Genomic DNA, 25010 nt, shown 5'->3' on the forward strand with positions numbered 1-25010 from the left:
AAACCTTATGCCAGCCCATTCAACAACTTACCTTCCCAAGCATTCGGCGACTAATTCCAGAAATCTTCAGTTAACCACAATTACCATTAAGTCCCAACTGCAGTTACAGTGGTACCTCTGGTTACGTACTTAATTCATTCCGGAGGTCTGTTCTTAACCTGAAGCACCACTTTAGCTTATGGGGCCTCCCGCTGTTGCCGTGCCACCGGCGCACAATTTCTGTTCTCATCCTGAAGCAAAGTTCTTAACCCGAGGTACTATTTCTGGGTTAGCAGATTCTGTAACCTGAAGCGTATGTAACCTGAAGCGTATGTAACCCGAGGTACCACTGTACTAGAAGGGTTTGGATTTGATATCCCGCTTTATCACTACCCGAAGGAGTCTTAAAGTGGCTAACATTCTCCTTTCCCTTCCTCCCCCACAACAAACACTCTGTGAGGTGAGTGGGGCTAAGAGACTTCAGAGAAGTGTGACTAGCCCAAGGTCACCCAGCAGCTGCATGTGGAAGAGCGGGGAACTGAACCCGGTTCCCCAGATACGAATCTACCGCTCTTAAGCACTGCACCACACTGGCTCTCTACTTGGTTTGGAACAAGCCAGAAATTGGTCAAACCTGGTTTTAAGATCCTGGTTTGTTCCAAACCTGGTAACCACAGCTTCCAGTAATGGGGAGCTATGGTTAACTGAAGACTTCCTGGCTACTTGCAGCAGGCCAAGAAGGGGGGAGAAAAGGGGCAGAGTGAGAAGTGTTGGCAAAAGACATGCATACAAAGCCAAAACATTCTCACTCTCACCAGGCCAAAGGAGTCTAAAGTATAGGCAAACCCTGGATTCCACCAAAACACAGTAACATCTACATGGGACTGTGTTCACCAATACAGTGGTACCTCGGGTTAAGTACTTAATTCGTTCTGGAGGTCCGTTCTTAACCTGAAACTGTTCTTAACCTGAGGTACCACTTTAGCTAATGGGGCCTCCTGCTGCTGCCACCGCGCGATTTCTGTTCTCATCCTGAAGCAAAGTTCTTAACCTGAGGTACTATTTCTGAGTTAACAGAGTCTGTAACCTGAAGCGTATGTAACCCGAGGTACCACTGTACAGTGGTACCTCAGGTTAAGTACTTAATTTGTTCCAGAGGTCCGTTCTTAACCTGAAACTGTTCTTAACCTGAAGCACCACTTTAGCTAATGGGGCCTCCTGCTGCTGCCGCGCCACCGGAGCACGATTTCTGTTCTCATCCTGAAGCAAAGTACTTAACCCGAGGTAATATTTCTGGGTTAGTGGAGTCTGTAACCTGAAGCGTATGTAACCTGAAGCGTCTGTAACCCGAGGTACCACTGTCCTGTGAAAACACCTTATTTTCAGCAACCAAGCTTTTTGCCCATTGTCAAGCACAGCAGTACCTGATTAATTTCTCTTTTTTCCATTTTTTAATTTGTATACCGTCTTTCTATCTTACAATATTCAAGGCAGTTTACAAGCTGAAGAAACAAAAAATGTACATCTTATAACAATCTAATGCAGTAGAAAAATGTGATAATAAAACTTTAAAATAGGCAACCTACATCAAAAAAGTAACATTCACCAATCATTAGAATAGTATTAAATAATAATAACATATAAAAGTTAAACAGAAATCCACTCAACCGTTCCAATAAATGATTTCTAAACTATGATCAGTAACACAACAGCAAGCCACAGTACATAAAATAATACAATACAAATTGAGAAGCAGAGACTAGAGGGTGGGGCAAGGCAGGTGGAAGGAGGCCTTGCCTGACGAAGTCTCTCCCCTCACAGTTCTTCCTCCAGGACTGGCTCCCTTATATAAAGGTAAAGGGACCCCTGACCGTTAGGTCCAGTCGCAAATGACTCTGGAGTTGTGGCACTCGTCTCGCTTTATTGGCCAAGGGAGCCAGTGTACAGTGGCCAGCATGACTAAGCCGCTTCTGGCAAACCAGAGCAGCACACGGAAACGCCGTTTACCTTCCCGCTGGAGTGGTACCTATTTATCTACTTGCACTTTGACGTGCTTCCAAACTGCTAGGTTGGCAGGAGCAGGGACCGAGCAACGGGAGCTCACCCCACTGCGGGGATTTGAACCGCCAACCTTCTGATCGGCAAGTCCTAGGCTCTGTGGTTTATCCCACAGTGCCACCCACGTCCCTTGCTCCCTTATGAAGACTCCCGAAATCCTGGACAGCGGGGGCCGGGATGGGAGCCCCCGCGTGGGTGGCAGGGAGTGGCCCCGCTAAATTAGGAGGCTTGATTAGGAAGAAGAAGCCTCCTCCGCATGTGCACGATGCAGCCCCGCTTCCCGTCGTCTTCCACCATCTCCCACCCTTTCCAATAACCCTATTCTTAATTTATGACGACTGGCGTTACTCTACTATTGACAGGAAAGGGCTAGTAGCACAGCACCGAGGTGGACAGATACGCTGCCCCAAGTGAGTTTTCTCATCTTGGTGCTCTGTCGTCATGTTCAGATGCTCACACTCAATGTGTGGGAGAGGGGGGTCATGCCTGCCCCCCACCATTGTCCCCCTGGTGCTTGCCATGCCTCCTTCAGTTCCTGTTGAGGGGGGCAGCACTTGCATGCCTTCCTTCGCCCCCCACCCCACTCTGAGCATCCATATAGTCAGGCAGACCTTTGATCACAGCTCATGTCATTCTGCCAAGTGGGGATGAGGAGAACTTGCCACACATCAGCTATAGATGTTTGGTTTAATTATCTCTCCCCACATCGTTTATTGAACTGGACATGGGAGGAACTGCGGACTTTCACAACAGCACCCCCTGCTGTTCATTTGCTAAGATTACTAATTTCAAATGAAAGCTTTGTTTTGAAGAAATAGGTGTACCCCTACTGTCTGGGAAACAGCTGCAACCTTCCATCTCATAAACTCACCCATGATCAACTAAATAATTTCTTACAAAGCCATTCATGCCCCAAAATTTTCCACTTAATGTGGGGCTTTTCCTCAGGATTTAAAATTTTTATTATTATTAATGCATTGAAATGAAAGATTTCCCTTATTGTTTACAATAAAGGCTTTGCTACTAATTATAGTAAGCAATCTTTAAGTGACCTGTGGCCATAACAGTTAAAATAACCAGTAAACATGCTTCAATGACACTTGAAGTAAATGTTAGGAGATCTCTCGTTCTATCACTGAATCCAAATGCTTTGTAGTCTCTGTCTCTCTCTCTCTCTCTCACTCACTCTCACTGTGAGTGTGATTTAAAAAATCCATGAGTTTTCTTTTCTTTTCTTTTTTTACAATTGCTGTTAGAATCGGAGGTGTGGGAAGATCTAAACTCTCAAATAGAGAGTGAAACTAGAAAGCTAGAGTGAGAAGCTTTAAATTGAAATAATTGTTTTGGTTTCTTCACCTCAAAAAGCATATTGTAGAATTGGAAAAGGTTCGGAAAAGGGACGTCAAAATGGGGTGGAGTAACTCTGCCATGAAGAAAGGTTACAGCATTTGGTAAAATACATTTAGATTCTATGTATTAGATTCTCCTCTCTTGGCTGGGAGCCAAGAGGGCATCTTTAGATGCTGCTTCTTCGAAGGAAGATGGCAGAGAAAGAGAGATGGCTGTCCTGCCCTGTGCTTTTATCATTACCTGCACAGGTGAGGCCACACCCACCTCTGGTCACATGCGGAGGAAGTCTGTCCCAGGAAGTTTACCTGCTGGCTGGACAGACATCCCTCCCCTTGTCGTAACATGTACACTCTAGAAATGTAATTGACTGCTCCAGTGTTTTACATCCCACATAACCCTTCTCAGGCAATACAACATACACAAAACATAAACTTTTTACACAACATACACAAAACATAAACATTTGGAACTTTTTAGTTTAGAGAAAATGCAAGTAGGAGGTAACATGATGAGCTTTTATTAGTTTTACCCTGTTGAGCTTTCTTTCTTTCTTTCTTTCTTTCTTTCCTTCTTTCTTTCTTTCTTTTTGAAATCTCAATGCAAATTATTTTTGAGCTTTTTTAAAAAAAAAATTCTGGACATATTGCAACCCTACATTGGCCTGATCCAACAGCCATTTCTTACGTTCTTAATGTGGAAAATTGGAATTATATCATATTATAATGCATTATAATATATTATATTATAATGTATGGCATGCCACCTACTGGTCAAAAAAGGGGGAAATACATTAATATTCAATTGTGCACATAACTACATAACTCCTCTAAACGCCTTTAGAGTTCTCAGACACTTCATGAAGGTTTCCCAGATTTCACTTCTGCTTCTCCTGATTTTAGACCATAATCCACAAAGATTCCTTCCCACAGAAACCAACTTGTTTACTTTCGGGACCTTCTGTATATACTACCTTCTTCTATTTAGTATGAGCAAGATATTTCCATGAGAAGAATATCAGGTCAGGCTTCCAAAAAATAAGTGCAATTAAGGACCAAATGTAGGCTTTTACAAAATAATATTCTCTCTGTTGATACCACTGGTTCTGACTTGGCTTGAAGTTGCTCCTGGATGGGGAAAGTATAAAACATTATATAAAACCCTACAAACATCTACAGTTGGTTTTTTTCAGGGGGTAGTGAAGTCAAAGCTTTAAGAATAATTAGTAAGCCTTAAAATGTTCAGTGTGTAATATTTTACTGTGCTTTTACGCTTGGAGGAAATTTGTTTTCAAACACCATTCCTTTTATAGGCTCCCTGCAATGCACATTTCTGGAGGAAATAAAAGCAGGTTTCTGTCTACATGCAGCCTCTATGGTTTTTTTTTCCTTTTTGCATTTTTAAGGTAGAAAATCTTTTTTCTAGGTAGAGCTGTGAGCATAGGCGCCGACTCCATGGGGCTTGAGGGGGCCCGAGCCCCCTCAAAAATTCGTTTGGGGGGGCTCCGCCCCCCCAATAATCTCCGGCGCCCCTCCAGCAGAGCGCCATCGCCGCCCCTCCCCCAGCCCAAAATGCACAGGGTCGGGCTGCATGCCTCCTGCCCTCCCTCCCGAGCAAAAGCTCCACCCAATTTCCTTCGGAGCTGATTAATAGGCGCAGCACGCTCTCCCCTATTCGCTCACGAGGAGGCGGCGCCACTTTATTTGCATATTCATGAGCTTATTTATTATTCATGAGCTTTCCCGGGCCCCCCCAATATTTTTTATAAGTCCACGTCCCTGGCTGTGAGACTCCAGTTCTGCACACACTTACGAGTTAGCAAGTCCTGATGAAATCAGTGGGACTTACGTCTGAATAGACCTGTGCAGGATTGCAGTCCATCAGTCGACATGTTATGAAAACAAAGGAAACTTCAAGTAGGAATGTTTAGAACTGAAAAATGTCGTTGCGCACTTTGATATTTATTAGCAAATGATATCTGCATTAACAATACAAATTAAATTTGCTTCAAAGTAGGGCACTTGGCTGGTTGCCCCCACTCTTCTCTGTCCAGGATCAGGGTTTTATCTATTATGAACCCTGCTGTCAAGATTGTGGGGGTAAGGAAAACCATTAAATCTCAGTACTGAGTGTGCAGTTGCCAACCACACAAGGAAAAGGCATCCTGGCTGGCTTTTTTTGTTTTACTCTGGGCTAGTTGTCAGAATGTCTTTGTGGCGTTTGCCTGTTCATTTAGAAAATGTTTGAACGGGGGGGGGGGGAGAGATAGAGTTTAAAATATAGACCAATAGGAAAGCCGGAGGCGGAGCCTACCTGTGTATAAAAGGGCTTAGCCCGAGGTTTGAGTTAGTTGTTGTTGGGAGTTGTTGGTGGGTAGTTGGTTGGTTTTAGTGGGTTGGCTGGTTGGGAAAGGCAGTTGGAGAAGCAGTTGGTAGGCAGTTGGTAATAGAGAGACAGTTAGGGCAGTGGGTTCTTGAATGAGGGGAGGTAGAAGAGATAGAGAGAGGAAAATAAGACTAAGAAAGTAAAGAACAACAATGTTTGGAATGCCGTAAAAGTTTGTTTGTGTCTGAAATAAAATACACTCTCCTTTACTAATTGAAAACCTGACTGAGGCTGAAGTGATTTTACCGGGGAGGATCTGGTTGGTGGCAGTGGATAAGTGGTGTACGGGTCAATAGTCTGTGAGACGACCGGGGGCTCCGTACGAACGCCACAGTCTTGTTCAGAAGTCTCTCCTCTGGCATGCAGATTGCCCCAAAAGGAAAGAGGTCAAGACAACAAGCGGCCACAACAATGGGAAGGGGCTCTGAGAGCATCTTATTCAGCTCTGCACAGCTACCTCTATCCCAGTTTTCCTCAAATAAGTTCAAGGGGACGTACTGAGTTCTCCCCCCCCTTCTAATTTGATCCTCACAGCTATGTGAGGTAAGTTAGACTAAGAGACAGTGACTGGCTCAAGATTCACCAGATTTGAGCTCCATGACTAGGAGTGAGTGAATCTGCCAGTTTTTTATTCTCCCAATTTCTTAGTTTATCCCGTCTTAAGTTTGGCTCTCCAAATTTCCACATCAGGGTTGTTGTTTTTTTGTGGGGGGTGGGGGATTTCCACTTCACTAAATTTTGCAATGCAAGCCAATTAATGTATCTAAAAATGCATATACTGGGGTAAAGCGTGCATAGAATGACCGCTCCCCACTTAAAACGGGGGGCGCCCTTTGCGTGGACGCGTGCAGCCCCTAGATTTGGAGTGGCCCCATCAGCATAGGCTTGGCTTTGCCTTCCCTCAGGTGTGATACCTGGAGGTCTCCGCCTACCTCAGTCAGTTGTCCAATCCCACCTGGGGGAAGTGTTGCCAAGGAGACCAGGCCAGGTAGGGGAGGGATTACCTGCCCACACAATAGAGGGAGGATCTTACCTAGGAATCCTCACTTGGCTCCAGAGCTTCTCCCACCCTACCCATCCTCAGTTAAGGTCTTATTTTGCAGGTTAACTATTCTTCACAGGTTTTGCAGGTTAACTTTTCTTCCCAGGTATGCGGGCGCTGCTACGTTAAGGTCGCTGTTAAAGGGCCGGAAAGGAATTTCCCTGCATTGGCAGGTTTCGCCTTTCCCGTAGCAAAACGTCACAACTTTGGCGGTATCAGGCCTTGGGCGGAATCCTTTAGTCCATCTTCCTCTTTGCGGCGGCAATACCAGGGTTCCCCATTAAAGGGCTTCTGAAGGGAGGCTTTGGCCGTACACCGAAAGGTCGTCATTGCTCCCTCCTGCAGCGGCGGCGTTACGGGGGCAGCCATCTCTGCTTGAACATATGTTCTCCAGAGCCGGCCCATCCCCCCCCCACACACACTGGATAACCCTGATGCTCCCTAGGTCCCCGGCTGGGGACCGGGGAGGGAGAACGCCCAATGCCTGAGCCAAGGTCTACCCACATTTGAAATTTAATAAAGTTGTGGCCAATTTAATCCCATAGCACATTGTCTTGAGTCGTTATTCACATGACGGGGGGACCGTGCAGGATCTGGGGACTCCGCCTGTCCACGCAAATGCATATGCTGGTGTAATTAACATACAAAAATGCATTAGATTGGGGTGTGTGGAATTCTTTTGCAAAAAGATTATCTATTGTTGGGGGGGAGGAGATTGTTAGCCGCTTTGAGACTCCTTAGGGTAGTGATAAAGCGGGATATCAAATCCCATACTCCTCTTCTTCTTCGACAAAATTGCATACAAACTTGTAAGGAGAAATTTGGACTAAAATTATGGTGAATTTTTAATCAGCTATTATTATCATCATCATCATCATTCCAAACTGGTGTGAAAGAGAACTGACAATAAGACTGGAAAAATTAGAATCGGAGAGAAACCAAAACTCACAGGGTTTCCCACCCCTACTTATACTTCCAGCATCTTGCACACTTCTGGTCTGCTCTCACCCCAGTTATTATTTCATGGAAAAAAGAGCCTTTCTTGATTTCTCCCCCACTTGGCAACTCTCTGCTGTGCAGCAGATTCATTTGCTTTCATCATTACTGTAGGAAACCTCACAGGAGAAATGAACAAAACCCAGTCGGCTGATGGTCTAGTTCAGTAGGCAGCAGTAAATGCAAACAATATCTCACATAGTTAGCAGTAAACGAGCCTTGTGGTTTCAAAGCTAAATTGCACTTCTGTGGAACAGGCACTCTGAAAAGCAAATCATCTGATGGGAGAGTGGAGGGGTTAAGGTAGAGACATGTCTAGCAAATTTGATCTGGGGCAGTATGGAAGAAAAGATGGCTGAATACTGGCTGCGTTTACAATGGAAAATTTTGATTCGAAATTTAATTTCAAGTTTTTCAGGGGTAATCCTAGAATCAAGGTAGAAACAGACATTGGAGAAGAAGCAGGACTATTCAGATATACCATGGAGGTTTTATCCAATGTAGTGCTAAGCTTCTTAGTGGTACACTTCCACTGGCGAAATGTTTTGTGCCAGTGGAACGTTGTTGTGCGTGAGAATGCATAAGCAGGTTTCAGGCAACTTCGTTGCATGATAGACTGTGCAATCTGTTGTGCAACCCATTCACACTAGTGCAGCTGCTTCATTCCTCTGCTGCACAGCAATAAAATTCACCTATCTGCTAGCATAAGAGCCTTCGCTCCAGGGCAGAGAGAATATTGGGTACAGCCCTAAGAGTTGTACGTGCTCGAAAATGTGCACCCTAATTATCAAATAATGTTAACAAATAGGGTGGCAGCAACTTGTCACCCAAAAAAAGAAAGGAGGACCCTGCAAGAGGACCAAAAAAGGACACGAATTTGCATAAAAATTGCATGTTGATTTATATGTATAAGTGCAGATTTAGAAATAATTACTATAATTTAAATAGAAATACAATAATCTCATAGTGCAAAAAGCTTTGAATTATGGTGCTGGAGGAGACTTTTGAGAGTCCCACGGACTGCAAGAAGGTGAAACCTATCCATTCTGAAGGAAATCAGCCCTGAGTGCTCACTGGAAGGACAGATCGTGAAGCTGAGGCTCCAGTACTTTGGCACCTCATGAGAAGAGAAGACTCCCTGGAAAAGACCCTGATATTGGGAATGATGGAGGGCACAAGGAGAAGGGGACGACAGAGGACGAGATGGTTGGACAGTGTTCTCGAAGCTACCAACATATTTTTGACCAAACTGCGGGAGGCAGTGGAAGACAGGAGGGCCTGGCGTGCTCTGGTCCATGGGGTCACGAAGAGTCGGACGCAACTAACTGACTAAACAACAACAACAACAAAATGCAAAAAATAGCGTGCAGGCAATCTGTGTCCATTCTGCTTTCTAGGTGCCTTCTGTGGACTGGTGACTTCAAGGCTCTTGTTGCTGCTTCCGTCTTCCTTGTGGTAACTGGACTTGAACTAGCCAGCTAAGAATTGTGTCAAAACATTTGGGAAGTGTGAAAGCTGGTGGATAACTAGTCCAGGAAGTGTACAGCAGGTCAGCTGTTGCTAGAACCCCCAAATTTCAGATCCTTCAAGCATCCCTTCTCCTCACCCCAAACCCAAAGGAGGCCCTCTGAAGATGTTCTTATGGCACTAGAAGGTTCATACAGAGAAAGTTGAAGAGCCTTAAAGGTCAATGCCAGTCCTTTGAACTGCACCCAGGAAGGGATCAAGTAAATGTATTTTCAGGATTGGGGTCCAAGACTGTTATGCTGACCAGCTGCTGAGTACATACTGCTTCCTCTCCCCCAAAGGATATTGGGAACTGTAGTTTACCCTTCTCCAAGCTGTAATTCCCATCACCCTTAAACTACAGGTTTCTTTGAGGGAGGTCACATGCTTTAAACGTGTGGTGTGTATGTACCCAAAGTCACTGGACATAAAGGTATAAAATCTGTAACAGGATTGCAGCGTTTATTGTGCTGTTGATTCTTGTCTTATTTTTGTCTAAGGCACTTAGCTGTGGCTTTATGTGTGTTGCTTCCTTAGCCTTTGTGTAGTGTGAGCAGCGCTTCCTGAGCAACTTTGGAAAACGCAGCATGTATAAGGAATTTTAACTCTTGACTGAGAAAGTTATGAGAGGGTGCCAAAACGCTGGCCGAAAGTATTTGAGCTGCAACCGCAAAAGGGGCTCAGACCTGAAACAAAATCTCTTCTTAATTTCAAGAGGTCTTCTCCGAATAGGGCTAAGCTTCTTTCTCAGCAACATTTATACTACCTGCCATTTAAATCACTTGTCCTTTTAAATAATTCGTTGACTTCTTTTTCTTTAAAAGAAAAAAAAACCCCACAGAAACATAGAAAACAGATTTTAGAGTTGAAGACAGTAATTGCTTAAGTTAACTTGTTTGGCAACCCTGTTAGAGTTGATCGCTTCTCTGATGGCTTTTTTTGATAGACACTTTTATTTTCCATAAAAATAGCAAGCTCCAAAAGAAGAAGAAGAAGTCTGGTTTACATTATACTGAGAAGCAAACCTGAGGTGTGGACAGAAAAGTGCTAAGCTTCTGACTTAGATGCTAAACTTCCTCTCTGAAGGATCATGGAGAAATTGCCCCAAAAGCAATTTTGCAAAATGACCTGTAAAAAAAAGAGTGTTCAAGCCTGGCTTAATAATTAGGTTTCATGGAGCGGGAACAGAGCTCAGGGTTGCTAGAGCGCATGTTTGCAGCTAGGGGGTCCCACGTTCAGCCACAGTTAAAAGGGACCACGGCAGCAGGGAATGCAAAAGTCCTCGGCCTAAGAGCTTCTGTAGCTCAGAGCAGCTGATCTAGATGAAGAAGTATACTGACTCAGCCTCAGGCAGTTTCCTATGTACCTCTACAAAATATTCCTGTTCCTTAGCCAGTGGATATATGCAGTGTTGGCTGGTTTTGCTCTCCCGTCTTCTGAATGCCACAAGACGCTGTCGCTTACCAAGAAGGGAAGGGGCAGTACAGACACAGTGGTGGGAGCATCAGAATGGTCCCCGCTCCAAGTTCCCACATGTCTCCCCCTCTTGCTAAGCAGCACTGGGGAAGCAGGAGAGCAAGGCGGTCGCCACCCATGCAACCCCACCAACTGCCGCTGGATACATGGTCTGCTGGACAATGGAATCAGAACGCTGCTGTTCTATGTTGTCTGATGATGACGTCGCTAGGTTTTCCTTTAGGTAACTATCTAATAGACGTTTCTTTAAAGGCGCAGGTGGCTAGATGGTGCTTGAAGGAGCATTGTCAGCTAGTGGTGACCACTCTTTGATCTTACTGGATATCAGGATCAGTCCAAGACATTTGCAGCCCAAGGCAAAGGATGAGGGGACACCTCTTGATTCCATATACGGAAGCCAACTGGGCTGGTGGTTGAATCTGGCTGTCAAGCCATCCTTCACCACCACACCCAAGGGCAGTTTTGGGGGCTCTGGACAGGGCACCCATACAGTGGGGGCTGCCTAGGGGCTCAAAAAGAATGGCCAGAAATGTGCTATTGTTGCCCCCTACAAACTCCACTAGGGACGCGGGTGGTGCTGTGGGTTAAACCACAGAGCCTAGGACTTGCCGATTAGAAGGTCAGCGGTTCGAATCCCCGCCACGGGGTGAGCTCCCGTTGCTCGGTCCCTGCTCCTGCCAACTTAGCAGTTCGAAAGCACGTAAAAGTGCAAGTAGATAAATAGGTACCGCTCCCATGGGAAGGTAAACAGCGTTTCCGTGCGCTGCTCTGGTTCGCCAGAAGCGGCTTAGTCATGCTGGCCACATGACCCTGAAGCTGTACGCCAGCTCCCTCAGCCAATAAAGCAAAATGAGTGCTGCAACCCAAGAGTCGGTCACGACTGGACCTAATGGTCAGGGGTCCCTTTACCTTTACAAACTCCACTGGCCTGAGCCAGCTGCATCACTCTCCCAAATGGCAGGAAAGAAACCAACATCTTGAATACAACCAGTGAAGAAATCACAATTCTCTGTTTTATGGCTGGCCCTGCAAAACTGATGCCACTATAAAGGGGAAAGTACTGTCTGTGGCTGGTCTTGACTGCTCCCCTGTGCTCAAGCAGTGTATGTAAGAACAATCGATATTAAAATGTTACACATTCTTTTTCCTTCTCACAAAGAAATTGAGCTGCAAAAAGTTGCGCCGAGCTTCCTGTCACTTGAGGGTTATAGGAAGTTGTAAAACATTTATTTGTGAGTGCGTGTGCTGCATACAATGTCCTTGCATGCTACTTGCAAAATGGGCATGGGGGCACATCTGAATCCCTGGGCCTCTTTGTGGAAGACGCTTAACAGAATTGTTTAGAACAGTTTGGTTCTGATCTGTAATGGAAAGGTAAATGTGTGTGTGTGTGTGTGTGTGTGTGTTAAAGATGCTCTTTCCTCATAAGAGCAGGACAGCTTCACATGTACAGTGGTACCTCAGGTTAAGAACTTAATTCGTTCTGAAGGTCTGTTCTTAACATGAAACTCTTCTTAACCGGAGGTACCACTTTAGCTAATGAGGCCTCCGCATGATTTCTGTTCTCCTGAAGCAAAGTTCTTAACCCGAGGTACTATTTCTGGGTTAGCGGAGTCTGTTACCTGAAGCGTCTGTAACCTGAGGTACCACTGTAACGGAAAGCCATGGCCTTACCTGGTCCCCTCCCTGTGTCATATTGGGGGCCAAGGGACCAGTGTGCTAGCTTAACATTAAAGAAGAACCAGCGCTCATGATTTCCTCCCAACAGATCATGTGAAGGGTAAACCAGAGTCACGTGCTTTAAATGTGTCATGGGCGAAGTCACGTGCTTTAAATGTGTGGTGCATATAAATGTGTGGCTTACTGTTCCATACAAACCGGACCAATGAGTGCCAGCTTGTGTTTGAAATTATAATCTATGTCCCACTTCATTCCTTAATTTTAGAAAGGCTTTGGTAGTAGTCAAATTGCAATTACTAGTGAAACAGCATAGTAAATAAATAATCAAAAATTATTCATCTGGGTTCACAGTCTTTAATTGTTAAGGGCTGACTATGTTTTCCCCAATTTCATAGTATTTTTGCACTTTTTAACAAAACTAGAGCAATAAAAGGTTAATAAGTTTTGCTTTGCTATTATTCCCCCCCCCCCCAGGTCTTCCCCAACCTGAGGTTACTTGGTTTAAGAACGAAGGCTTCCCAAGAACTCAAGTGTTCTCAGTTGCAAATGGGTCCTTAATCCTTAGGAATGTTTCACATGAAGATGCTGGAATGTACACTTGCACAGCCTCCAGTGCTCTTGGACAAGCCATGGCCACAACTGTTCTTCGATTGGCTGGTAAGTACAAAATCAGGCCCAGTGGTACCAAGAAGTGCCATCAGCTGCCAGTGACTCTCTGACTGAACCACACTTCTGCTTTCTCCTCTGTGCTTGTGCTGTCCGTGTTAGCAAAGTCACTTAAATAATGCAGATGAAACCCGGAGAGAAAAAGAAATCCGAATTACCTTTTACTGAGGAAAATGAAGAAGACAGGGCTGGGCTGGGTGGGGCTAGATGAGACACTGGCCTGATCCAGCAGAGCACCTCTTATGTTCTTATGCTACCTTCAAAGGGGCTACCTTTGAAAGTGACCCGGAAACTGCAATTAATCCAGAATGCGGCAGCTAGACTGGTGGCTGGGAGCGGCCACCGAGACCATATAACACCGGTCCTGAGAGATCTGCATTGGCTCCCAGTATGTTTCCGAGCACAATTCAAAGTGTTGGTACCGACCTTTAAAGCCCTAAATGGCCTCGGCCCAGTATCCCTGAAGGAGCGTCTCCACCCCAATCATTCAGCCCGGATACTGAGGTCCAGCTCTGAGGGCCTTCTGGCGGTTTCCTCATTGTGAGTAGTGAGGTTACAGGGAACCAGGCAGAGGGCCTTCTCGGTAGTGGCGCCCGCCCTGTGGTACGCCCTCCCTTCAGATGTGAAGGAAATAAGCAGCTATCTTCTTTTTAAAAGACATCTGAAGGCAGCCCTGTTTAGGGAAGTTTTTAATATTTAATGCTGTATTGTTTTTAATACTTGATTGGAAGCCGCTCAGAGTGGCTGGGGAAACTCAGCCAGATGAGCAGGGTATAAATAATAATAATAATAATAATTATTATTATTATTATTATGCACTCTACCCTGAAATCTCAACAGGCAGATCCAATTCACTGCACCATTCCTAAGAAAACACTTAGTGTGCTTTACGAAACCATCCGCAACACTTATTCCTGAGATGCACTAGGAAGTAATACTTTCTCCCCACCCCTCTTTCCTCTCAGAACGAAGATCTCAGAAGCCTAACAATGGATCATACGGCAACAGTAGGAGAAAGCGTGTCCTCATGGCATCTGGGATTGGTACCAACATTAGCGTGGTACCTGGGGAGCTGTTGCGGATAGGTATGACTCCCAAATATATTTGTCCGTGTTGGAAGCCAGGTGTCAATTCGGGGCAACAGGGCCAGCTTGTCATGAGTCGACGCTTTGCAGCAGAGGGTTGGATGACAAGGAAGAATATGAGCATGTGGTCTAAAACAAAGTGATTGGTTGAGTGGGAAACTTAGCCTCCCAAATGGTGCACATGTGAATAACTGGGAAATGTAACTTCATAGACTGTTTCTTAAAGAAATCCAAATCTCATAGGAAAATAGGCTAACAATGTCCTTGCTTTCTAGGTTGTCCTGTGCATCCCAGTAGAAAGAACACAATTCGCTGGTTCTTCAAAAATCAACCAATTGAAGAAATGAAAGGCTTTGATCATAGGAGCCTGGTTGGGGGACGTATCCTAGAGGTGAACGTTATCTCTGAGCAGCTTGGTGGACAATACAGATGTTGGACGTCATCAACTTCCAAGCCATTGTCTGTCTGGGTAAATGTCAAGAAGGAAGGTTTGTTGAAGATTCCATGGCCCAATTATTAAGTTTCATTATATTTCCTTCTTTAAGCATTGTTGATTGTTTGTACCAAATTACAGTGGTACCTTGGGTTAAGAACTTAATTTGTTCTGGAGGTCCGTTCTTAACCTGAAACTGGTCTTAACCTAGAGCACCACTTTAGCTATTTCTGGGTTAGCGGAATCTGTAACCTGAAGCGTCTGTAACCCGAATCTGCTGTAAGCATTTTGAGACTTCCCTAGTGTTATAGCTTAGGGTAGAGGTAGCTAACCTGATGCACTCCAGATGTTGGACTCCAAATCCCTCTAGCCCCAACTGCCATGACCAATGGTCAGGAATGATGGGAACTGTAGTCCAGCAACATCTGGAGGGCACCACAATGGCTGTCCCTGGTTAGGGCAAAACAGAAGACGGGGCCGCCTTTGAGACTGGCTTCACTCTGTCTCTTTCTCTCCTAATTGCTTCATTACGACCAGCCTCTATGGCATGATCTTGTTAGGCTAGGAGTGTCTCCTCCCCCGTCATTAAACTGGATTGTATATAAAGGCAAACCAGCCTTCTTCAACTTTGCGCTCTCCAGATGTTCCTGGACTACAACTCCAATCATGCCTGACCGGTGGCCATGCTGGCTAAGACTGATGGGATTTGTAGTCCAAAATGTCTGCATAAACAATAGTAATGTGTAGTACAGTCCTTGAATTCTTTTATGAGGCGACTGCAGCTGATACTATCTGAAAAACCCATTCTTTCCCAATCTTGGGCTTTGGCTGTCTTGAGAGAATGCATTGTGTCATGGAGATTCATTATTTGAGCATCTTACGTGTCTGAAATATTGCTACAGGGTGGTTTTTGCAGCACGGTGGGTGTTTGGAGAGAACCCCTATGCTGTATCTTCATGGCAGAATAAATATAATACAATATTTCAGTCACACTTGCACTCAGTAAATTTTAAGCATTTCTGCTTTGAAAAGGGTTCTTTTGTATTATTTTAAGAAAGCCAGAAGTAATAAGGAATCACTGAAAACCCAATAAGTTAAAGAATTCATTATGTGCTGCGGGAATGAGACTGTGGACACAGCTGGGAGCGATCAATTATTCTTGGATGTTATGGGACCAACTCCCCACCCCCCTCACCAAAAAAGGAAAAAGAAAAGGCAACCTTGCGACTTCTGTGCTTGCATAGAAATCTGTCAACATTGCATCGTACTTCATCTTCTAAATTATGTCTGAAAGGGGGCAGGGTGGGATCATTTTGAAATGTAACCCAGTTTTTTTAAAGAGGCTTTTTGCTGCAGACTGTCACTCCCTAATGCACAGAATTAATAGGGGAGCAATGTTTTTGTTTAAGTAGACAGTTATTAAACTAATCCAGATTCTTTTTTATATATATAAAAAAGGAATGTAATGATGCTAGCTGGTTATGGTGATATGACGATGTGCTACATAAGGGTGTCGGAGAATTTCGATGAAATAAGAAATGGGAGCAGAAATTGCCCATGTTTGCTTTCTCGCCCCTCTTCTGGAATGGGAATCACTTTTCTTCATTGCTTGCAGCCTGCAAATGATATATAATTGATATATATAAATGATATATAATTGATTGTGCTCCCTCCGTTTGCTTTGTGTTTCCTTTGCACTGAAATGAATGAAATAAAATAACATAATAGCAGTGGCAATTAATTATGTAAATTGCATAAGTTTAAGAAATCTTGCCACAGCAGACAGAGAGACAAATAACCAGTGCTTTTTTCCCCATTAAAAATGTTTAGGGGTACTCTCATTTTCCTACTCATATTGAAATACTGCCCCTCAATGAGGCCAAAGTTAGATACACAAAATGTTAAGGGGTATGCGTACCCCCAGGAAAAAAATGCACTGCAATTCGCATAGCTTTCGGCAGAAGGCAAACTGCAGCAAGCGATGGATACAGAATGGAAAAGAACAGCTGTTTACATCCTTAGCTGTCCAGAACAGCAAAATGGTGGCAGGGCAACACCCCATGCATTCCCCCACCCTAACATGCTACAGGGTCCCATTGCCACAAATGTTGCTTGTCTAGACCCACGTTTTGGCTGTGTGGAACGATCGAGGGGCTCCACATTGTCGGACTTGGGTTCAACCGAGCGATTCCTCCAGTCGAGTCCTCCAACGTGATTAACGACCTGAGCCTTTGATGAGACTCCAGGCACGTTCACTCATTACGCAGAGTATCCAGCACGCTGAGAAGGACTAGAAGTTTATGAGCTACATTGATAAAGAGTTTTATTTCTAACTACGCAGACAGAAAAGAAACACATGCTCTCTCTGTGAAAGCAGAGAGCAACTGAACAACAAAGGAACAGGAAACCAGTAACATCACATCCGTCTCCTCTCTTCCATGAGACTTCCAATAGCCTGGAATCTCTGGAATGCAAAACAGAGTCTTGTGACTCTGCACAGTGGCACAAACAGAAACTAACACACATCGCACCATTCAGAGGATTAGATTTGGCCCATAAACACTGAACAAAACAATCCAGAAGAAAACATTACTGAAGAAAGTCAGGTACACAGAGAATACGTTCGAAACACCATATTTAACGGGAAACTAAAGAATTGAAGATTTCAAAATAAAACACAACAAAGGAGGTCAGCTACGGAATGCACATTTAGCGCAGCAAAGTTAACAAAATAATTTTTATCTTAAACGTTTCAAAAGAAAGCATTGCCAAAGGAAGTCAGATACAAAATGCACATTTCAAACAGCATAGTTAGCAAGAGAATAAAGTTACGGGCATATCTGCTGCCGTTGATGCCAATCCTGCCAGTGGTGGCTCATGACGGGCAGTGGCTGTGGAAGCTCAGGCTCAGTGACATGGATCTGCACTAAGAAACAGCCAAGATTGTCTCTGGCCTCTTCAGCAGCCTCTGCTTTTGTAGCTGGAGTCGATCAGAGCCCTGTCCTCCCAGACCAGGTGGGGAAAGGCCTGCAAGGCAGGGAGCAGGTCTTTCAGGATCCACATCCAACATGGTCTCCTTACCCTGGGCAAGGCAGGGCAGCAGTGAGTCAAACTGTTGCTCTTGCCTTGACTTTGCTGTTGCCCTGACTCATCCCTGTTCCATCTACTGCAGTGGTGCCAGTATCAGGAAGACAGCTCTGACAGTGGCTGCCACACTGGATGGTACTGGGCAGGGCCAAACACATACACATTCTTATGGTTCCTGTGTGTTTCTCCCTACAGAATAACTAAACACTTCAGGCGGTGGGGTGAGATTTTAACCATAAAAATAGCAGTTGTGAAGGACTAACCTGCCCTGCGTTAGAACCAAAGTCCTGATCCAGTCTCTGCTTTCTGCATGGCTGCAGATCAGTCTTTTTCAAAATGCAAGACGTCCTATTTATGGATCTAGTTTGGCCATTAGATCACACTAATGTTCTCTGAAGCTTCCTGTTCAGTGAAAGCTCCTGCCCACTTTGTGGGCATCTTCAGGGGCACTGCTTTAGTAGTAGGTTAAATGCCATATTTGAATGGAAAGATTATGAGTTCAGTTCTTGGCATGTCTACCAAGGAGGACCTCATCTGGCAAGGGTAGAAAAGACCTTGGAGGACTTGCATCTGAAAACAGCTGTTTCTAGAGAAGATGGATCTGGCCTTGGGAGACTGTTGTCCTGTGAAATATACTCGGAGTCGTGTGTGAATTTCATGCTCTTTATTCAGCTCATAGTAGCAATGAATGAAACTTTCCCCAAAACATCTAGGTATATATACACTATTTACACAATGGGCCCCGTGTGATTGGCTAATTCTGGGCTGCTCCTGTAGGCCAATTAGGTTGCAGATTCACCTCCTCCAGAAGCCTGATTGGCTGTTCCTGCAGGCCAATCAGGTTGCTAAGTCACTTCATCCAGACGCCTGATTGGCTGCTCCTGCAGGCCAATCAGGTCACTGATCCACTTCCACCTGAAGCTGGATTCGGTGGCTCCTGCGGACCAATCAGACTGCTGCATTCTAGATCCTATTGTTCTAAGATTCAGCTCAGTACATAACACCCTGACTCAGTATAAGGCAGATCCTCTTATCCCAAAGCGTTCTAGGTTTTTAAAAAAATGATTGGTTGCTAGTTTATAGCAGAGTTAAAACTTGGAAGCTGAACCTATCCAGTCCCACCACCCATCCCTTCTCATTCTCACATCAGCAGCATCACTTAAAAGGGTAAATAAAACACACAGAGTTTCCAGTAGTAAAGTCTTTGCTTACAGTTTCTTCATATTTACAAGGATGGTTTCACATTCTAAGCCTACATGGTGGAAGCTAATTTCATGGCTATTTCATAAGAGGGGGTACAAGGAGAGAGAGTTGGGCAGGAAACCACAAAGTGTGTTTTCCCTATTAATTTCAACCCTGTCCTCTGCTGACTGGAGGCATGCAAGGTTTCTCATACCCAACAAAGCTGACATTATATTTGAGGTGCAACCTGTAACTTATACTCTTGCTTACCTGTTGCTTTCTCTCCTGCTTTTAATAGAGTATAGATGGCAGCTTGGTGACTGGAATATTTGCTCTGCTACTTGTGGGAACTCAGGAACCCAGTTCCGAAAGCTGCTGTGTGTGGGTGCGAAGGAGCAAGAAGTGAACCTGACATTGTGTGACGAGAGTCAGAAGCCGACTGTAAATTACCAGTCCTGCAACACCCACGATTGTCCTGCCAGGTATACAATTCCTTTTTAAAAAAATAATGATGATGATCTTAAAGCTTTTTCATAATACAGGGAATGACAGAAATTAATCTAAATAAAAACAAAAACAGGGAGAGAAAGAGAAAACACCAAAGGAAAACAAAAAAAAGAACAGAACAGGAAAAATAAAAAGATGAAAAATAAAAAGGACTTCCGATTTTCTGTCTGTCTAAAGGAATTTATTCAAAATATTCATTCTAGAATGACATCCAATTGATCTGCTTTCTGTTAGGCAATGTTTTCCCAATCTTCCAAGCCAAATGTCTCAGATTAATTCATTTTCCTTTTTACACAAAAGGGTATGCACTTCCCATTTCTTGTTTCTTCCAGTATTTTATCTACTTTTAAAACAAAGGTCATTTATTTGTGTTTCAACTTTTTTTTGTTTACTATCAAATTACAATGTTAGTGTCTGAATGTCATTTATTAGGTAGATACTTCTTAATCAACATTTCCTTAAAATGTCTGCTGGAATAGAGTGGTCTTTGTCAAGCACCTGAAGATCAACAGGGAGTTGCAACCTTCAGAAAAATGATGGATGAACCTTAATATTAATTCCAAATGGGGTTTTTTTTGGGGGGGTGGCAAAATATTAGAGATGCCACCAGGAGAATATGGGGTGCATGTGTACTGCATTAAGGGCAGGAAAGGGAACTTCACTGCATTGTTGACAAGGTCCAATTTGGGCTCTTAAAAAGATGGTTTTAATTACAGTGGACCATTAATGGAGAAGATCTGCTTTTGGAAAGTATGCACTGGCTAGTGCCAGTGTAGTCGGAAACCCACCCCTGCCTGCCGATGCCCAAAGCAATTTTTCAGGCAGTTTAAAAACATCTGTAGTGCTGTTTTTAAACAGAGTAGAGGACAAATGGATAAACAAATGTGCTGCTTACAACAATTTTAGAAGGAAAGAGTAGCCAGATAAACTGAAGCATGGGAGGAAAGGGGAAGACTGACAGCAGGACCCAGATTTCAGTCTGCAGATATATACATATGTCATGCAAATTGTGCAGCCAGGAGGAAATTGGACTAACACCGCAGGTGAAGAGGGACAAATCCCTATCGGGTCGCCCCTCCCCCTGCTGAATGTTTCCAGCAGAGCCGCAGCCAAGTTGAATTTTAATATGCCAATCATATTCTGTGTCTCAAAGCTGTGAGAAACTGTAAACCAGGCTCAGTTCAGATCACTTCTGGGTGTTTTCTCACTACACAAAGGGAGGGCCAAACTACATGTGATATTAAACATGTCTTTTGCAACCACATCAGGGTTTTATACAAAGCAATCACAGCAGGCCGGACTGCGGCACACAGAGAAGAGACATTTTACCCTTTCCTCCCCTGCTGTGGTCTCAGTAACAGCCCCCTTACCTACAGCTAATATTAGCTTTGGCAATAGAATGTTTGCCCTTGGTACCTAGCTAGGAGGGATGCAGGAGAAATTATGCTTGGTCCACATTTTCATGCAAACATACCCACTTAACAATTCCCAAAACAATATGGGAACCACAGCACACAGCCACCTTTCAAAATTTGTGTTCTCTGCGTTTTGCAAAGCAGTTCAACAACAACAAATGTGTACCAAAAAATGGATATGTTAGGGGAAAGCATGCATGAAAATGAATATTCAAATGAAAATAATATGCAAAAAAAACCATAATGGGGGTAAGTGTTTATTTTGCAAAATTGCATACAAAAACGTGTGTTGGAAGAAATGCACAATGAAATGCTGGCATTTTTTCATGAGAAGCAGAATGTAACATTGTTAAAATGAGAAATGAAAATTGACAGATATCCCTACCCCTGTTTGCTACATTGGCAATCATTCCCAGCTGGATGAAATGGTCTCTGCCACTTATGTCCTTACTTGGTATTGTGTTAAATTTACCTGCTGTTATTTTCTGTGTTGCTTTTAACTGTGTTTAGCTGTTTTAATTGCACTTTGTACATTAACTTGAGATGTGTAGGGAAGGCAATTGATTGTTGTTGATGATGATGATACCCAATCAAGAATCCATCTAATAGCGACAGTATTTATGAGCATGGATATTCCATTTTATCAACTGCTGTGGCTAATAGCTGTTGAGAGAGCAGAATGCACTGCAGTGAGAAACCAGGAGCAAATTCAACCAGGGTTAATTGCAGCAATGGAGCATTGGGGCAATCAGAGTGATGCTGGTGGCGGCAGCATCCTGGTAGCAGCACTTCTGATTGCTGGGATGGGACTGGGCAAGGCAACACAGCGAGGTCTAGGGAAATCTGGGTTGGTCGCGGTGGCCCTGCAGGTGTGTGCAAACCTGCCAGATGCTGCCACAATCTCATCGCTTGGCCTCCCCACTCCATCCCAGTGAATGCAGTGCAGCTGCCTTCAGAAAACTGCAGCCACTGCCTCTCCCTGCAACACACCAGTGCTGTTTAAATGTGCTGGTCATTCAACAAATAGACATAAACACACACAAAGCCTTACTTGTACAGCATTGCATGTACAGCCATTTAAACCAGATTTCTGGCACTGTGGCATACAGTTGGGCCACAGGTCCTTGGTGTGCTAATGATCTGGCAGAAGAGCTCCACTGGATCAGATGGAAACCCAATTGAGTCCAGCATCTGGTTTGCATCACTTCAAGCCAGATGCCTCTGAGAAGCCCACAGGCGGTAAAGGGAGTGCAGTACAGTTGTACCTTGGGTTAAGAACTTAGTTCCTTCTGGAGGTCCATTCTTAACCTGAAACTGTTCATAACCCGAAGTACCACTTTAGCTAATGGGGCCTCCTGCCGCCGCCCCGCCGCCGCCGTGCAATTTCTGTTCTCATCCTGAAGCAAAGTTCTTAACCCGAGGTACTATTTCTGGGTTAGTGGAGTTTGTAACCTGAAGCATCTGTAACCTGAAGTGTCTGTAACCCTAGGTACCACTGTAGTCCTCTCCCCAGCAACTGGTATTCAGAGTCATAGGCCACACTCTCGGCATACATTTAAAGCACTGTGGTGCCACTTTAAATGGCTTCCCCACCCCCCAAAAGAATCCTGGGAACTGTAGTTTATTAGGGTGCCGGGAGTTGTTAGGAGACACCCATTCCTCTCACAGTTACAGTTCTCAGAGCTCCCCATGAAGAAGAATTGATTGTAAAACTTGCCTGGGAATTGTAGCTCTGTGGGGGGAAGAGGGGCCTTCTAGCAACACGCATCACTGTTGGCAAATGACAGGTCTCAGACTGGTTAAAATGGTAGGATAGTGCTTTAAATATGTGCTGTTGATGTGGCCTGTGAATCTGAGCTTCCATATAGCCAATACAGTGGTACCTCAGGTTACATACGCTTCAGGTTACATACACTTCAGGTTAGAGACTCCGCTAACCCAGAAATAGTGCTTCAGGTTAAGAACTTTGCTTCAAGAGAAGAACAGAAATCGGGCTCTGGTGGCGCGGTGGCAGCAGGAGGCCCCATTAGCTAAAGTGGTGCTTCAGGTTAAGAACAGTTTCAGGTTAAGAACGGACCTCTGGAACAAATTAAGTACTTAACCCGAGGTACCACTATAGTTATCATGGATTTACCATATAGCTGCCATGGACATTAGCCATCCTAACATCTGAAGTCACAGCAGATAGCCCATAGTGCTCTCTTGCTCTCTGTTATGATGTGACTGTTGTTACTTCTGGATTTTTGTCTCTGCTTTAACATTTTCTCTCTGCAGATGGACGACGAGTGCCTGGTCCGAGTGCTCGGCTTCATGTGGCAACGGGTTCCGCCACCGGCAGAGAATCTGCAAGCAAGTCAGAGCCAACGGTACTGCTGTAACGTTGCCTCTGTCTGCTTGCACACACAAAGAGCATCCTTTGGAAAGGAAACCTTGTGTGGGACATTCGTGTACGGAATGGCTTATTCATCCATGGGGCCAGGTAATTAATTACCTGTTGATTGACTCATTAATAGGTGGACTTCAGTCTACACCTACCACACAGCCTCCAGTGAGGTTTCCTACACAAGCCTCATTGAATATGGTCCAGCAGAAACGCTTTATGTGGGAATGTTCAGGGATGCAAGAGAGGATATATTGCCTTTCCAACTTGTGTTAACAAGTTCACAATTTAGCAGAGTAACATTCACCCTTTTAAACTTGCAGCGGATGCGTTTGCTCAGGCTCACTAAAGCCTCTATAATAACTGTTCTGGTATTTCCCCCTTATTCCCTCATAAAAGATAAGACACGACACAGTCTTCTATAAAAGTATAGAAAGGTTTACTCACATATCATTCTTTTCACAATAGGATCCCAGAAGGCAGACTTAGCTTAGGAAAGTAACATATACCTGGAAACTATCTCATAAGAAGACAGTCCCTTTGTCCTCTCTTGGCTGGAGCCAAGAGAGCATCTTTGGCTAAGCAGATGTTGCTTCTTCGATGCATGTAGTCAAAAAGAGAGAGAGATGGCTGCCCTGCCCTGTGCTTTTGTCATTACCTGCACAGGTGAGGCCACACCCACCTCTAGTCACATGCAGAGGAAGTCTGTCCCAGCCCAGAAGGAAACAGGAAGTTTACCTGCTGGCTGGACAAACATTCCTCCCCATGTGTAAACATGTTCACTCTAGGAATGTTATACTTGACTGCTCTTGTGTTTCACACCCCACACTTCATACGCACTCGTTTTATTGTATTTTAGCAGTTGTGTTTTGTTTTTGTTTTTTGAGGATTTCTTTAAAGGAAATTAAACAGGATGGACCGAAAAATAATAATATAATACACCAACAGGCACAATCCCAGTGCGTTTCAGCAGAAAAATAAAAAGAGGATCAAGATTGGAGGAAGGGGGGCAGAGATAAGGCGTCATCACAGGGAAAAGACAAGCAATGATACATTCTGTGTTAAGGTAGTGGCTTAGAACCCAGGCATTTGACCAACTCACACTAAGGTGAAAAAGTGTTTGGGAATATTTTATTTTATTTATTAATTGGTTCTCCTCCTTCCCATTTCACCTCACAACAACCCTGTGAGGTAGGTTAGGCTAAGAGACGGTGAGTGGCTCTAGGACACTCAGTGAGCTTCATGGCTGAGTGGGGATTCAATCCATGGCCTCCCAGGTCCTAGTCCAACACTCAAAGCCAGACTCAAAGCATGGTGAAATTCAGGAGGAAGGGAGGCAGATACCTTAAACGCCATTACATCTCAAGAGTCCTTCCAGAAACTTGCGGCTGTGTACAATCTTCACATCAGCCGTATGAGGTACATTAGGCTAGAAGATAGCAACTAACGCAGGTATTTTCCCCAACTTCTATGAATTTTGAAGCCTGATTTTTAATAAGAATAAGAATAATGTGTTGTTGTTTATTTCCTATACACTGCTTGATTGTAAAAGAAAAACATCAGAAGAGGTTTATAAGTAGCATAAAATGATGTTGGTAATTAAAGGCATCTCGCGACGGGACGACGAAAAGTGAGGCCGGAAGGCTGGTGCCGCAGCAATTTGGGCTGCTAAACACGCCCCCTCGCAGGCACCTGGTTGGGTGCTGCCCGTGGGCGTAGGCCAGCCAGGTGAGTGGGAGGCAGGGGGCTAATGCCCCCTGCTTGAGGCGGAGTCCTGCTCCCGACC

At 44.5% G+C, this 25010-nt stretch overlaps 1 protein-coding gene and 1 long non-coding RNA gene across 3 annotated transcripts in view; one reads left to right on the forward strand and one right to left on the reverse strand.

Moving 5' to 3' along the window:
- Nucleotides 1-25010, forward strand: part of ADAMTSL3 (ADAMTS like 3) — a 278004-nt gene that overhangs the window by 245215 nt on the left and 7779 nt on the right. For both annotated transcript variants that reach the window (XM_081171011.1, XM_081171012.1), the window contains exons 23-27: nucleotides 12944-13126; nucleotides 14101-14220; nucleotides 14496-14708; nucleotides 19221-19404; nucleotides 23119-23323. In XM_081171011.1, coding sequence (XP_081027137.1) covers nucleotides 12944-13126; nucleotides 14101-14220; nucleotides 14496-14708; nucleotides 19221-19404; nucleotides 23119-23323 — 905 coding nt within the window. The remainder of the gene's footprint in view (nucleotides 1-12943; nucleotides 13127-14100; nucleotides 14221-14495; nucleotides 14709-19220; nucleotides 19405-23118; nucleotides 23324-25010) is intronic.
- LOC308573951 lies at nucleotides 10138-11076 on the reverse strand. Its single transcript, XR_014002273.1, has 2 exons — nucleotides 10778-11076; nucleotides 10138-10441 (listed from the first exon to the last, which is right to left on the reverse strand). It is a non-coding gene; the product is annotated as an uncharacterized lncRNA (long non-coding RNA).

Source organism: Podarcis bocagei, assembly GCF_964188305.1.
Source record: "Podarcis bocagei genome assembly, chromosome: 14".
Classification (NCBI taxonomy): Eukaryota; Metazoa; Chordata; class Lepidosauria; order Squamata; family Lacertidae; genus Podarcis; species Podarcis bocagei.